This window comes from Microcaecilia unicolor, chromosome 4, assembly GCF_901765095.1.
Source record: "Microcaecilia unicolor chromosome 4, aMicUni1.1, whole genome shotgun sequence".
Classification (NCBI taxonomy): Eukaryota; Metazoa; Chordata; class Amphibia; order Gymnophiona; family Siphonopidae; genus Microcaecilia; species Microcaecilia unicolor.
Window position 1 is genome coordinate 261,854,279 of NC_044034.1, and position 16,638 is coordinate 261,870,916.

The following is a 16,638-nucleotide window of genomic DNA, read 5'->3' on the forward strand; positions in this document are numbered from 1 at the left end:
CTATGGTACTCCATGATTAGACTTGGGAAACACTGATTTAAATGTTTGAGGCAGCATTTTTTTAAAAATTGCATTTATTGAGTAATAGAAAAAGCCATGAACCAATACAAGAAAATAAATCCAAAATGGAAATAACATACCTTTTATAGGTGCCCTCAGCCACACAAAGGAACATGATGTGCTTCGGTGCACCTATAGACTGCTTTTAAATAAAAGTACTACCAATGTCACCTCCTGGTAAGAGGTGGAGCTAAAATCTCATGCTCGCAGTGGGTTTCAAGCAGCAGGGCAGCAGTTCAAGGTCCTGAGAGCTGATGTCACTTTCTGGTAGGAGCAGAGCTAAAATGCCACCGTTGAAGTGGACTTCAAGCTACAGGGCAGCATACAATGTGCTGGGAGCTGGAACCAGCAGGGCCTTGTCACAGCACCCTTGAATAATTTGAGGAATTGGTGCATTCTGAGCATCAGGATTTGACATGTGACCACTCTTTTTTTTTTTTTTTTTTTTTTTCCTGCTGGAGATGGGCCACTACTAGCTTCAGCCATTCCCCTTTTATGACTTAGAGAAGGGGATTGCATTTCCCAACATTGATCTTGGCTTGGATCTTGAGTGATCGTGGTTTGAATGCTATAGTTTTAGAGGAGCATGTCTTAGCCATACTTTTTTAAATCTCAGAACCACCTCTCTAGCATGCTTGAGAGTATGGCAAATCTTCTCTCTCTCTCTCTCTCTCTCTCTCTCTCTCTCTCTCTCTCTCTTTCTCTCTTTCTCTCTTTCTCTTTCTCTTTCTCTTTCTCTTTCTCTCTTTCTCTTTCTCTTTCTCTTTCTCTTTTCTTCAGGACACAATCTAAATAGAAATAGCTTGGAGGTTCTTTTACATCCAAGTTGCAATATGCTTTTTAGGCTGCCTGAAAGGTTTTCTTGAGCATTTAATCCACATATAGTGTGCCTTCTCGGAGGTGGGATGCCCCAGTATGTTTTCTCCTGACTTGGATGGAGTTTGATTCTGCTACTTACCATCCTTTTGACACCCTTTAAAGAGCATCTTGGAAGAATATCACCCTTCAGATCCCTTTCTTTTAAGGTGGTGTCCTCATTTCAGGTAGATGAAATCTGTAATTTTGCTCCATGTCTTTTGTGAATTTTAGAAGTACATTGAAGTGACCAACCAATTCCCAAGGTTGGAAAAATTTGATTTTTCTCTCTGTTGGTTTCAGGTACGGCAAATCAGCTTCTAAAACTACTATTGCCCAGTAGCTGAGGTATTGTTTTGTTGGCATATATATTTTGAAAAGAAGGCAACTTCCTAAGGTTTGAAAACGTTCTGCAAAAGTGTTCTGATCCCATGGATAAAATTGTAAGCAATGCTTTCGATTCATACCTGCAGACTAGTGATAGTTATTCCTTCTTACATTTGCAAAGCAATTGGACTCTGGGTTGGAGCATGTTTGTATATGGTGTTAGGATCGAAATTATTTGGGCAGATGTTTTGGAGTCCAACTCATTTTTGGAACTTCTTTGATACATTCCACAGTTTTGGACTGGACTGGTGAGGATGCTAAGGAAGAATAAATTAGGCCTTAACTGCTAATTTTCGTTCCTTTAGTCTCGCCAGACCAGTCCAGGAGTCCGCCCTATAAATTTCCATTTATTGAAAAGTGTACTTTTAATATAGCTCTCTTCACTTTCAGCATGATACATTCAAGCTCTGTTGAGATTCAGTGATCAATTTTATCTAGCAGTTTTAATTTTTTGAAGTTGTTTTTTGGGTTTGTTTGGGTTTTTTTTGGGGGGGGGGGAGGGGGTTGTTTTGTTTTTCTGGAGATATGTTATAAGGAGCATTATTAGTACAACTCCTCAAGTGAAATGGAAAACAGATGGTCTATTGCTTTGTCATTCAAAGTACTGGACATCTAAGGCTATGCAGTGCTCTTAGTGAATGAAGTGACCAGGACTTCTTTTCTCTGTCTCAATTTGTTGGTCGACGGGCACAACCCACAGGTTCTGGACTGGTGGGAATAAAGGAAAGAACAGAACAAAAAGTGGAGTCAAGTGCATAGGAACCAGATGATTCTTTATTGCCAGCAATCATAGTATTGAAAGGATGCAATACAGCTGTGTTTCGGCATAATCATATGCTTTCTGTGGGGAATAAAGGAAAGAAAATTAACAGGTAAGACCTATTTCTCCTTAATAGTGTGATACTAGGTGCTGCCATGAGCTTTCACATGACTGTTTAGATCTAAGATGAAAGCAAAAGCATTTGAATTAAATTTAGGAGTATTTGCTGTGGATCCTATTACAAAGACATTTTTAAAACATGGGATTAAATTCCATTTTATTTATGTATTCGGATTATTTGTTATACCACTTGTTGCAAAGCAGTTTATAATAACCAAAAAGAGGTCCATACAAATAACATAAACTGGAACTGCAACCAAATAGGTGACAAGTTATAAATATTGGGGAGGAAGCAGTTGGAGGACTACCACAAAACAGGGTATAAACCAGGGCTGTCCAACCTCAGTCCCTGAAGGCCGCAATCCAATTGGGTTTTCAGGATTTCCACAATGTGCATGAGATCTATTTGTATGTACTGCTTCCATCGTATGCAAATAGATGTGCATATTCATTGGGAAAATCCTGAAAACCTGACCTGGCGAGGGCCAAGGTTGGACACTCCTGGTATAAACATTGGGGAGGAATCCAGTAGTCATACAAATAAACTGAGGAGAACACAAGGTGGATAGGAGGGACCAGACCAGAAAGATCAGAATGATTTGAACTTAACCTTGGAGGGTTCAAGCTGGAGTTGTGGAGACACAGAATTCCATGGTATACGGACGGTTCAAAAACGAGGTATGAGGTATGCAATTCTGAGAGAGAATGAGTAACAAAGATTAGAGTTGGAAGAATGGAGACGGGAATATAGATAAACAGGAAGTCTGGTTTGAAAAGCTCTGTGAGCCAATAAACAAATATTTGAACCAAATTCAAAAGCTAATCGGTAGCCAGTGTTATCTAGAGAGCATGTGGGTGATGTGATCCGAATGCCTTGCTTGTAAATCATTTTCATTGCTGTATTTTTTAGTAATTGCAGGTATTTTAAAGGAGCATAGCTTCAGGCCTGCAAACAGGGAATTGCAGTAATCTGTCCTAGTGAGAACAAGAATGTGAAGAAAGGTCTTCAAGGGTCTATCATCCAGAAAGGGTTTGCAATTGTATATTTGAAACGGGTACTTCAGGTGAGAATTCAAGTTTGGATGATGGATAATGCTCTCTGAATTTAACTGATAATTGGTGAAGACCTTCCATTGTTTTAAAAATATAAGGGAATTGTCCACCAAAATTGCGTTCATTAGCCTTACCAAGCGTGTTTTTTATTTTATTTTTTTTTAACTAATTCTAGTTATAATTTATGCTCCAGAGCAGCTTGCAGAAGTCTTCTGTAGCTGAGTACCAGTCTGTTCAGAGTCTGATTTGTTACTGCTTTTATTAGCAGAAAGAATTGCCACCCTACAGAGAGGGAGGACCTGTTCATACCTCTGCTTAGTATGATTCTCTCATTAACTGGCAACAGTTTCCTTATTTTTGAAAGTTAATTGTAAAGGGTCAGTGTGAACAATCCTGGGGATCAAAGGAAGATGGCTCCAACTAGTGCAGTAATCTCTGCAGTCATAGGGTGGTGGTGAGGAGTAAAACTTGGCTTCAACCATCAGGTTCAAAGGTGCTATTGTTACCCAAGCAATCTGGAATGGGTGATGTATAAACAGATGAAACAAAGGCTTAAATAAAAGCTTTCTCTGAAAAGGATGTCCCTTGTTAGAGCATAAATGTGCCTCTGCTTTTGAGTTTGAAGCTATCTGCTCTTCTGTTGACAGGCTTCTCAAGTTAAGGCATATGAGGATGAGGCACAGATAGCATTTGCTACTTTGGACTTGATTGATGGGAAAATGGAAGATGCTATCCAAGCATTTGAAGCTATCAAGAATGTGAATTCATATTGGAACCTTGCATTGGTACAATTATTTTTTTTTTCATTTCTCCCCCCCCCCCCCCCCCCCCCCCCTGTTTTTATCTTTTTTTAAAAAAAATTGCTTGCTAATGTGCGTGATGTATGTGGGTTTTTTTTTTCTCTTCTTGTAGATATTTCAGAGGAAAAGTGAAGATCTTAAAAGTGATTCCATATCCCCAGAAGAACATGAAGAGTACAAGGATTGTTTGAGGAAGTGCAAAATATACCTAATGAAGATTATGGATGAAAATGCTATTGATGACACCATAGATACAAAGGTAAATACAAAGAAATTCATTGCTTTAAAATAGTTTTCAGTTTAATTACTAGCAAATTCATACAGAGTTAAGACTTTCTTTTGTCACTCTGTTATAATCAACGTTTTTTGTAGTTCCTAGAAGGAAAAACAGGCTTATGAGATCTGTGCATACGTTCCTAATAACTTTTTATTTTGGTATTTTAGCATTATTTTTTCAGGACATCTTAAGGGGTGATGAGGACTCTGACAGGATTATTTGTTTTTATGGATGTGCAGATGGAATGTGTACCTGCCTATGTCCCAGCAGTTAGTCTCCTTTAGTTTTGGTGGAATGTTCTGTAGTATTTTGCATTTAAACATAAAGAATTTTCTCGAAGGATCAGCAAGACATGATCTTCACATGTATGGGTGATGACATCTGATAGAGCCCAGTGCAGGAAAATGTCCAGCTTCCTTTTCCAGAAGCTTTTGGGAGTGAGTCCACACATGTGCCTTCTGCCCACTGTGACTGCACGGGACCAGCCAGTCTCATTTTTTTCCATGGAGCTAAGAAAATGCTTGACATAGCCTCCCCTGTCGCAGGTTGCGCCTGTTACACAATTTCTTTCTCCAACAACAAGCAGGACATTGGTTTACCACAGATGGGTGTCATCAGCAATGGAACCCCAGTGCAGATGCTGCTCAGCATTCTAAATGTTATAGAAGCTTTTAGCAGGCCAAACAGTGCATTCACATATACCTTTCCACCTGCATTACTTTTGTGCTACCCTCAGAGCAGAGAAGTTGTCTCTCTTGCCTCTGACGCATTTTTCTCTAACAGGATTTTTTTGTGGCCTTCCTGCCTTTCCAGTGTGAGTAGCACAGGACCATTTCTTTTTATTTTTTCCTGTTTTTCCTTTTTTTTTTTTGGTCTTTTTAGCATTTGTTTTCTTCCCTTTTCACGGCTTGCAGCCCACCTAGGCCTGAGTGGGACACCGGCATCTTCAGTACCCGAGATGTAGGCATCAAGAGGGCCGGGACGGCCCAGCCTTTGCTGATGCTTGTTCCCAAGGAGTAGTTCCAGGTCATGTTACAAGAGGAGCTGGAGCGCCTCCTGGTTCAGCATGATGCTGAGTCAACGAGGATGTTGGTGTTGACCATGGTGCCGCCCCAGCTCATCTTGGAGACCCATGCTTTGCCTGACAGGTGTTCGTTGATGCTGGTACCCCATCAAGTATCTCGGTCAGCATTGGGGGAAAAAGCGACCCCGGAGTCCAGGAAGGGAACTCATACCTTGGCGCTCTCGCCCAGAGCCTGGTCATGTGTCCAGTGGTCCAAGCCATGCACAGACTCAAATGTTTCATGAAGAATACTTCACTGAGTCTGATACAGACTGCTCCTGGGAGTATGAGGTAAAACTAAAGAAGCTCTCGGAGGAGGGATCCCTTAGCCTGCCTTCAGACCCCTCTAGGAAAGGAGAAAATCTTCCCCAGAAGAGCTCTCCTTTTGTCAAATTTCTGAGGGCGATGGCTATTTTGGAGGTCTAGGATGAGCCCAGGGCCGAGATGTTGGATGTCCTGGATTATGACCCCCAAGGAAGCTGTAACAGTGCCTGAGCACAGCATCCTTAAGATAGCACAGATGAGGAACTAGGAGACCTCTCTTACTGTGTGGCCCCATACCAAAGGCAGCAGACTCTGTGTAGAATTCCAAATTCCTCCTCTCCACAATATTCTGACCCACAGACGCATCCAGCCTGGGGTGCAGTACTCCTGTAGATGGTCTTCACACTCGGGGCACTGGTCCACTCATGAGAAATAGCTCCACATCAGTCTCCTGGAGCTGCGGGCAGTTTGGAATGCTTAGAGATTGGCCGTCGAACCAAACTATTCTATTGCTATGTGTTACATTAACAAGCAAGCAGGTCTTGTATTGGGAAGCATAAGAACATCAGAATAGCCATAAGGGGTCAGACCAATGGTCCATCTAGCCCAGTATCTTGCTTCCAAAAGTGGCCAATCCAAGTCACAAGTACCTGGCAGAAACTCAAATTGTAGCAACATTCCATGCTTACAATCACAAGGCATGCAGTGGCTTCCCCATGTCTATCTCCATAGCAGACTATGGACTTTTCTGCCAGGAACTTGTCCAAACCTTTTTTAAACCCAGATACACTAACCACTGTTACCATGTCCTCCAGCAACAAGTTCCAGAGCTTAACTATTCTTTTGAGTGAAAAAATATTTCCTCCTATTTGTTTTAAAAGTATTTCCATGTAATTTCATTGAGTGTCCTCTGGTCTTTGTACTTATTGAAAGAGTGAAAAAAAAATCGATTGTTTTACCTGTTATACACCACTCAGGATTTTATAGATCTCAATCATATCTCCCCTCAGCCGTCTCTTTTCCAAGCCGAAGAGCCCTAACCTCTTTAGTCTTTCCTCATATGAGAGGAGTTCCATCCCCTTTTATTATTTTGGTTGCTCTTCTTTGAACCCTTTTTCTAATTCTGCTTAATCTTTTTTTGAGATATGGTGACCAGAATTGAATGCAGTACCTACTTAAGGTGAGGTTGCACCATGGAGTGATACAGAGGCAGCATAATATTCTTGGTCTTATTTACCATCCCTTTCCTAATTCTTAGTATTTTTGGCTGCCACCACTGTACACTGGGCAGAAGATTTTCAGTGTATTTTCTACAATGACACCTAGATCCCTTTCTTGGGTGTTGACTCCTAAGATGGACCCTATTCTCCGAGGACAAGCAGGCTGCTTGTTCTCACGACTGGGTTGACGTCCACGGCAGCCCCCTCCAACCGGAAGAAAACTTTGCGGGAGGTCCCGCACGCAGGGCACGCCCACCGCACATGCGCAGCCGTCTTCCCGCCCATGCGCGACCGTTCCCGCTCAGTTTTTTTCCTTTCTGCGCTGGAGAGAGACGTGTTCACGTCCCTCTCTTAGTCAGCCCCGGAAACCGGATTGCGGCCTAGTCCGCGGTTTTTCTTTCTTAGTGTACGCGTTCGCGTTATTTTTTCTCCCAACAAAAAAAAAAGAGAGTTTTCCTCATCGTTCTCAGTCGCGAGGTCGCGGCCTTTTCTTTCTTTTTCGGGTGTGCTTTTCACCGCCACCATCGACGATTTTGACTTCGCCGACGCGATTTTTCCGTCGATGTCCTCGAAGGTCCGAGCGGATTCAAGAAGTGTGGTCGGTGCAGCCAGCAGATCTCGCAGACCGATACGCTTGGTGTCTCCAGTGCCTTGGCCCGGAGCATAATTCCAAGACGTGCAGCTTGTGTCTCGGCTTACGAAAGCGGACACAGGTGGCGAGGCAAGTTCTGCGGGACCGTCTTTTTGGAACTTGCGCCGGCCCTTCGTCGACCTCAACGGCATCGGTGTCGACGGCCGGGTCTTCGGTGCCGGTACCGATGTCGACGGCGTCAGCGCCGACTATGGCATTGACCCCAGGAGCACAGGTACCTTTGGCCTGGCGGTGGTGAGCGGCCGCGCGGGCAGTCTGCCCCGGCCACATCGAGGGACTACTCGACACCCAGAAAGCGGCAGTGCCGGGAGGAGCGTTCCCCCTCGGTTGAAGAGGTGTCGCTGCGCCGGTCTGCGGGTATCTCAGTACCGTCTCCTGGACCCGAGCAGCTTCCGGCACCCACACCGGCCCCCCTGCCTTTCCCGACAGCAGGCCTAGACGAGTGCCTCCGAGCCATCCTTCCCGGGATCTTGGATGGAGGCGCCGGTGGGCTCTGGCCCGATGAGGCCTCCGACGCTGCTTGTGGCACCGGTGTCTACCGCCACTCAGGTGGAGTCCCCGTCTACTTTGATGGAGGGAGCTTTGTCCCCGCCGGCACGGGAGTCCACCGCTCGACGCCATCATCGAGGACATGGTTCCTCGCAGTCGAGACAGGCCCGGTTGCGGTCTGAACTGAGCTCATGTCCGACACCGAGGAGGAGGCCTCGTGGGGGAGGAGGAGGACCCCAGATATTTCTCCTCCGAGGAGTCTGTGGGCCTTCCCTCTGACCCCACTCCTTCACCGGAGCGGAAGCTGTCTCTTCCTGAGAGCCTCTCCTTTGCCTCCTTTGTCAGGGCTATGTCTATCAGCATTCCCTTCCCAGTGGTTACTGTGGATGAGCCGAGGGCGGAGATGCTCGAAGTCCTCGACTATCCATCGCCACCTAGAGAGTCTTCCATGGTACCGCTGCACAATGTCCTTAAGGAGACACTGCTTCGGAACTGGTTGAAGCCACTATCTAATCCCACCATCCCCAAGAAAGCAGAGTCCCAATACAGAATCCACTCAGACCCGGAGTTGATGCGGCCTCAATTGCCTCATGACTCGGTGGTCGTGAACTCTGCTCTCAAGAGAGCACGGAGTTTGAGGAATACCGCCTCGGCGCCCCCTGGGCGGGAGTCTCGCACTCTGGACTCATTTGGGAGGAAGGCCTACCAATCTTCCATGCTCGTGACCCGCATCCAATCATACGAGCTCTACATGAGCATCCACATGCGGAACAATGTGCGGCAACTGGCGGACCTGGTCGACAAGCTCCCTCCGGAGCAGTCCAGGCCATTTCAGGAGGTGGTCAGGCAGCTGAAGGCGTGCAAAAAATTCCTGTCCAGGGGTATCTATGACACCTGTGATGTGGCATCTCGAGCTGCGGCCCAAGGTATAGTGATGCGCAGACTCTCCTGGCTGCGTGCCTCTGACCTGGACAACCATACCCAACAGCGGCTGGCGGATGTCCGTTGCTGTGGGGATAACATTTTTGTCGAGAAGGTCGAGAAGTTGGTAGACCAACTACACCAGTGGGAAACCGCTCTCGACAAGCTCTCCCACTGAGCGCCTTCAGTATCCACCTCAGCAGGTGGACGTTTTTCCTGGGCTCGGCAGGCTGCACCCTACGCCTACAGCAAGCGTAGGTACACCCAGCCAGCTCGAAGGCCTCCTCAGGCACAGGGACAGTCCCAGCGCGCTTGTTCCCGTCAACAGCGTTGCGCCTAAGCAGCCCCCTGCGCCTCCACAGCAAAAGCAGGGGTCGGGCTTTTGGCTGGATCCATGGGAACATAGCCGCCATCAAAGTAGCCTTGCCGGCCGGACGGCCTGCCAGTTGCGGGGGGGGGGGGGGGGAGGTTGAAAGTTTTTCACCAAAGGTGGCCTCTTATAACCTCCGACCAGTGGGTTCTCCAAATAGTGCGGTGCGGATACACCCTGAATTTGGTCTCCACTCCACCAAATTGTCCACCGGGAGCCCAATCCTACAGCTCCCATCACAAGCAGGTACTTGCAGAGGAACTCTCCGCCCTTCTCAGCGCCAATGCGGTCAAGCCTGTGCCACCCGGGCAGGAAGGGCAGGGATTCTATTCCAGGTACTTCCTTGTGGAAAAGAAAACAGGGGGGATGTGCCCCATCCTAGACCTGAGAGGCCTGAACAAGTATCTGGTGCGGGAAAAGTTCAGGATGCTTTCCTTGGGCACCCTTCTCCCCATGATTCAGAAAGACGATTGGCTTTGTTCCCTGGATTTAAAGGATGCTTATACTCGCATCTCGATACTGCCAGCCCACAGACAGTATCTCCGATTCCGTCTGGGGACACGTCCCTTTCAGTATTGTGTGCTAACTTTTGGGCTCGCCTCTGCACCACAGGTGTTCACAAAGTGTCTTGTGGTGGTTGCGGCGTACCTACGCAAGCTGGGGGTGCACGTGTTCCCGTATCTCGACGATTGGCTGGTGAAGAGCACCTCAGAGGCAGGAGCTCTTCGGTCCATGCAGTGCACTATTCACCTTCTGGAGCTGCTGGGGTTTGTGATAAATTACCCGAAGTCCCATCTCCAGCCAGCTCAATCTCTGGAATTCATAGGAGCTCTGCTGAATTCACAGACGGCTCAGGCCTATCTTCCCGAGGCGAGAGCTCAGAATCTCCTGTCCCTCGCTTCCCAGACCAGAGCGTCTCAGCGGATCACAGCTTGGCAGGTGTTGAGATTCCTGGGCCATATGGCCTCTATGGTCCATGTGACTCCCATGGCTCGTCTTCACATGAGATCTGCTCAATAGACCCTAGCTTCCCAGTGGTGCCAAGCCACCGGGAATCTAGAAGATGTCATCCGCCTGTCCATCAGTTGCCGTGCTTCGCTGCACTGGTGGACAAATCGGACCAATTTGACCCTGGGACATCCATTCCAAATTCAGCAGTCCACGAAGGTGCTGACGACGGATGCATCTCGCCTGGGGTGGGGAGCTCATGTCGATGGGCTCCACACCCAAGGGGTGTGGTCCCCCCAGGAACAAGATATTTAGATCAACCTCCTGGAGCTCCGAGCGGTCTGGAACGCACTGAAGGCCTTCAGGGATCGGCTGTCCTACCAAATCATCCAAATTCGGACAGACAATCAGGTTGCAATGTACTACACCAACAAGCAGGGGGGCACCGGATCTCGCCTTCTGTGTCAGGAAGCCGTCAGGATGTGGCGTTGGGCCTGCCAGTTTGGCATGCTTCTCCAAGCCACATACCTGGCAGGCGTAAACAACAGTCTGGCCAACAGGCTGAGCAGACTCATGCAACTGCACAAGTGGTCGCTCCATTCCAGAGTGGGTACGCAAGATCTTCCGAGAGTGGGGCACCCCCTCGGTGGACCTTTTCGCCTCTCAGACCAATCACAAGCTGCCTCTGTTCTGTTGCAGACTACAGGCACACGACAGACTGGCGTCGGATGCCTTTCTCCTCCATTGGGGGAACGGCCTCCTGTATGCTTATCCTCCCATACCTTTGGTGAGGAAGACCTTACTGAAGCTCAAGCAAGACCATGGCACCATGATTCTGATAGCACATTTTTGGCCCCGTCAGATCAGGTTCCCTCTTCTTCTGGAGTTGTCCTCCAAAGAACCGTGGCGATTGGAGTGTTTTCCGACTCTCATTTCGCAGAACGAAGGAGCGCTTCTGCACCCCAACCTTCAGTCTCTGGCTCTCACGGCCTGGATGTTGAGGGCGTAGATTTTGCTTCGTTGAATCTGTCTGAGGGAGTCTCCCGTGTCTTGCTTGCTTCTCGAAAGGATTCCACTAAAAAGTTACTTTTTCAAGTGGAGGAGGTTTGTCGTTTGGTGTGAGAGCAAGGCCCTAGAACCTCGTTCTTGTCCTGCACAGAACCTGCTTGAATACCTTCTGCACTTATCAGAGTCGGGTCACAAGACCAACTCAGTAAGGAATCAACTTAGTGCAATTAGTGCTTACCATTATCGTGTAGAGGGTAAAGCCATCTCTGGAGAGCCTTTAGTCGTTAGATTCATGAGAGGCTTGCTTTTGTCAAAGCCCCCTGTCAAGCCTCCTGCAGTGTCATGGGATCTCAACGTCATCCTCACCCAGCTGATGAAACCTCCTTTTGAGCCACTGAATTCATGCCATCTGAAGTACTTGACCTGGAAGGTCATTTTGTTGGTGGCAGTTACTTCAGCTCGTAGAGTCAGTGAGCTTCAAGCCCTGGTAGCTCATGCTCCTTATACAAAATTTCATCATAACAGAGTAGTACTCCGCACTCACCCTAAGTTCCTGCCAAAGGTGGTGTCGGAGTTCCATCTTAACCAGTCAATTGTCTTGCCAACATTCTTTCCCAAACCGCATACCTGCCCTGCTGAATGTCAGTTGCACACATTGGACTGCAAAAGAGCATTGGCCTTCTATCTGGAGTGGACACAGCCCCACAGACAGTCCGCCCAATTGTCTATTTCTTTCGACCCCAATAGGAAGCGGGTCGCTGTCGGGAAACGCACCATTTCAATTGGCTAGCAGATTGCATTTCCTTCACTTACGCCCATTCTGGGCTGGCTCTTGAGGGTCATGTCACGGCTCATAGTGTTAGAGCCATGGCAGCGTCAGTGGCCCACTTGAAATCAGCCACTATTGAAGAGATTTGCAAGGCTTCGACGTGGTCATCGGTCCACACATTCACATCACATTACTGCCTCCAGCAGGATACCCGATGCGACAGTCGGTTTGGGCAGTCGGTGCTGCAGAATCTGTTTGGGGTTTGAATCCAACTCCACCCTCCAGGACCCGATTTTTATTCTGTTCAGGCTGCACTCTGTTGTTCTTCGTAGGTCAATTTCTGTTATGCCCTCGCCGTTGCAAGGTTCAGTTGACCTGGGTTCTTGTTGTGAGTGAGCCTGAGAGCTAGGGATACCCCAGTCGTGAGAACAAGCAGCCTGTTTGTCCTCGGAGAAAGCGAATGATACATACCTGTAGCAGGTGTTTTCCGAGGGCAGCAGGCTGATTGTTCTCACCTACCCTCCCTCCTCCCCTTTGGAGTTGCGTTTTCCTCATTCCTTTGCTTCTCATTCAACTGAGCGGGAATGGTCGCGCATGGGCGGGAAGACGGCCGCGCATGCGTGGTGGGCGTGCCCTGCGTGCGGGACCTCCCGCGAAGTTTTTTTCCGGTTGGAGGGGGCTGCCGTGGACGTCAACCCAGTCGTGAGAACAATCAGCCTGCTGTCCTCGGAGAACACCTGCTACAGGTATGTATCATTTGCTGTATCAGGTAGCTATGATTTGGATTGTTCCCAATGTGCATCACTTTACATTTGTCCACATTAAATTTCATCTGCCATTTGTACGCAGTGTCTTCCAGTTTCTTAACGTCTTCCTGAAATTTTTCATAATCTGCATATGTTTAGTTTTGTGTCGTCTGCAGATTTAATCACCTCATTCGTTGTCCCGATTTCCAGATTTATAAATGTTAAATAGCACCGTTCCCAGTACAGATCGTTGTGGCACTCCACTATTCATCCTCCTCTGTATTTTATTTTTTGTTACATTTGTACCCCGCGCTTTCCCACTCATGGCAGGCTCAATGCGGCTTACATGGGGCAATGGAGGGTTAAGTGACTTGCCCAGAGTCACAAGGAGCTGCCTGTGCCTGAAGTGGGAATCGAACTCAGTTCCCCAGGACCAAAGTCCACCACCCTAACCACTAGGCCACTCCTCCACGCCTAGTGGTTAGGGTGGTGGACTGTCCAATACCCAATTCATAATCCACAAAAGGACATTGCCTCGTATCGCATGACTTTTTAAGTTTCTCAGGAGTCTGTCATGAGAAACTGTCAAAAGCTTTCTGAAAATCTAGATAACACTATATCAAGCGGCTCACCTTTATCCACGAGTTTATTCATGCCTTCAAAGAAATGAAGCAAACAGGTGAGGCAGTTGATGTGGCAGTGAACCTCCAGCTATGGCATGGTACTCAAAGCCACATATCTGGTGATCAAAGACAACAGTTTGGCGGACAGGCTGAATAGGGTAAACCAACCACGAATGGCCTTTTAATACAGGCACCAACATTTGGTAGTTCAGACAGAGTCTACAGGCAGGCCTAGATTTCCCTATGAGGTGAGAATCGGGCCCCATGTTCGGGGGGGGGGGGGGGGGGTGGAGTACAGTGCAACTTTTCTGTCTACCAAACTCCTGGAGGGAGATTGTGGCTCTGCCAAGCCCCCTTCCTACTACTACTACTAATCATTTATATAGCGCTACTAGATGTACGTAAGCAGCTTTGGCAGGAATGGTGGCTATCTTGCCTCTGTCCTGCTAAAGTGCAGCACGGCCTGGCTGAACTGAAATGGATGCAAGCCTACATGGATTGCATTAGGCAGGCTTCGGAGAGGGGATGATCCATAAACTTATGATCCTTTTCTCCAAATGAATAAAGTTCTTGTATTTCAAGTGTTGTTTGAGCCATCATGCTCGAGCCCTAGGCCATGGCACCAACAGACTTTATTATTATTATTTTTATTTGTTACATTTGTATCTCACATTTTCCCACCTATTTGTAGGCTCAAAGTGGCTTACATTGTACCGATGAGGTGTTCGCCATCTCCGGTATAGAAACAAATACATGGAGTTACTGTGGTTGGATAAGGATCATGTGTTAGACACATTGGGCTCTTAGTGGACCCAAACCAGATGCTATTCCATTGGGGCATGTGTAGAAGTTGAACGAAAAGGTCTTTGACTGCCAGTGGGAGATGGCCTTTTTCCAGATGGTCCTGACACAGTAGAAGTCACTGGAGGGTATTCTTTGAGGCTTGAAGCTCTTGGGCAGACTACCTATTAACACGCAAGAGTTGTACAGATGTTCTGTCTCAAAGGTGGATGTGCATCATGGAAGATAACTAAGGGTTGAGTGGGGGATCTGAACCAAAGGGTGCTCATGGCAGGAGGGTGGAGCACCTTTTTAAGCAGGCATGTACTTCCTCAGCAATTGGGGTAAAGTCCTCCATGTGCAGAGGTATGTGGCTTGCGCACTTTTACGCTGGACTCAGCAATTGCTAGAGTCCCTGAAGAAAATTTGCTTAGAGTCAGAAGCAGGCTTTTTGGCTGATGTATTTTATGATCTTTTATGATTAGGGGGTCTAAAGCTTTATCTTGAGAGGATATGAAATATTGCCAAAGGTTAAAAGTGTAGACTTTACAGTTACGAAAAATGTTTAGCATGGTATATGTATGAGGCAGTGGCTTATAAATCATACTTTACTCAATCTAGTGTGTTCAGATGAGAAGCCTCATTTTGAATAGGATATTTAGGGGCATAGTTATCAATGTGGGCTGCAGTTAAGACTTATTACTTTACCACCAAATTGTACTATTTTACTACGAGTCCCATTTTATGCGGTATAATAACATATCTTGATGGTAGTCCAAACTGATAACTTACCCACCCACTCACCCCCATTTTTTGATGGAAATTGTGATGGCCATTTTAGGATGTTCAGTTCCCCAAATATTTCACACAAAGCTCTGTTGAGTGTGAAACTTTTTTAAAATATATATTAGGACACCAGCAATAGGTATGGACTTGCTGGTACATCAAGCGCAGTGATTTCACACCTGCACGGTCAAAGTATGGCATCACTGGGTAACTTGTGTATAATCACCCATTTTTGCTACTTCTACTTGTAAGTGCTGATGTATGTATGTATAAAATCCACATTCTAGCTAATTATGTAAGTGCAACCAATTAAGGAGCAAAGCTGCAAAAATAAAATTTTTACACTAAAGATGAGAGAGATTACCAGAGGGCTAAGCACAATTGTCCCCTCTGTGAATAAGTGAATAGGGGTTATAAGTACAGGTGGGTGCTTAGAGAGTGGATGAGGAGGGGAGGGACCTGTTTATACTGGATGTGGCTGGAGAGAAGTACAGGAGGTTGGGCTGTGACTCTGTGTCTCCACCCCTTTCCCTTTTATTCATTTCTGCTTCCTCACCTCATGCACTCTTCCTTCTCACATTTTATCTTGGTCTTTACTTTCCTCCTGTCTTTCTCCTCACCTGGTAGGCACTCAAATTTGGCTGCAGGTACTTCCACTTTATCCAGAAGGGCTGTGGGATCCTTTGCCAGTTCTGCTCTCTTATTTAAATCTCTATAAGCATAGCTTTGTTTATGCATGCTTTGAATATAAACAAAGATGGAAGGACAGAGCCTCGACAATTAGGCTGTATCACTTAATTGCGAAACATTCATAAAACTGATGTTTAAAATCTTGAAAATGGAATTATTTATTTATTAATTTGTTGCATTTGTATCCCACATTTTCCCACCTATCTGCAGGCCCAATGTGGCTTACAATGTATCGATTGGTAAATACTAGATTGGAAGATAACAATTAGTATTGCATGTTAGTATTGCAATTATATAATTCTGTTCCGGTTGACTTTCATTTTGTATGATTTAACTAGAAATGTTTCTCTTTTGTTCCGGCCCAGGAAGTGACTTTATTCAGTCTTTATAGCTGAACAGTTTTAAATTGGTTTGCACAGAAATTTAAATTTTTAATCCTTGTACAAAGGTACAGAACATTTGATGTGCTTTCACAGGGTAGAGATGTGCATTCAATTGGCTTTCCCTAGTAAATGGTTTATGAATTACTTCAGTATCAATCATCATTACTGTATATTTGGTTCTTAAAGCAGCAATCGGCTTGCCTTAGCATTACATGAACAACTTTGTGAAATTGTAGGTCTTGCTTTCTTAAAGTCACATGAAGCTAGTGAATCTATTTTCAAAGCATATATGACTAGTCAAAGCCAGAATGACACCAGTTTTGAACTTTTTTTTTCTACCCCAAGTTGTTGGTGTCGATAGAAACTGTGAGAGAAATGTTGGACTCGGTGATGCAGGAACTTGGGGAATACGGAGATGGAAGCCCTTTCTTCGGTAGTGATGCTTCCCGAGCTATACATTCAGAAATAAAGCACTCAACACCATCACCCACAAAATTCTCAATGTCACCAAATAAAGGTTACAAGGTACGTGTCATAATGATCAAGCCGAGGTTCCTGTCTTTACCAGTGGCTCATTCAGGTCACAAGTAATTGCCAGGATCCCAAAGAAGAGA

General features: G+C 46.3%; 1 protein-coding gene across 2 annotated transcripts in view; it reads left to right on the forward strand.

The window, feature by feature from the left end:
• The window catches only part of RGPD4 (RANBP2 like and GRIP domain containing 4), a 294,599-nt gene that overhangs the window by 93,956 nt on the left and 184,005 nt on the right, over positions 1 to 16,638 (forward strand). For both annotated transcript variants that reach the window (XM_030201471.1, XM_030201472.1), the window contains exons 14-16: positions 3,883 to 4,020; positions 4,148 to 4,294; positions 16,370 to 16,549. In XM_030201471.1, coding sequence (XP_030057331.1) covers positions 3,883 to 4,020; positions 4,148 to 4,294; positions 16,370 to 16,549 — 465 coding nt within the window. The remainder of the gene's footprint in view (positions 1 to 3,882; positions 4,021 to 4,147; positions 4,295 to 16,369; positions 16,550 to 16,638) is intronic.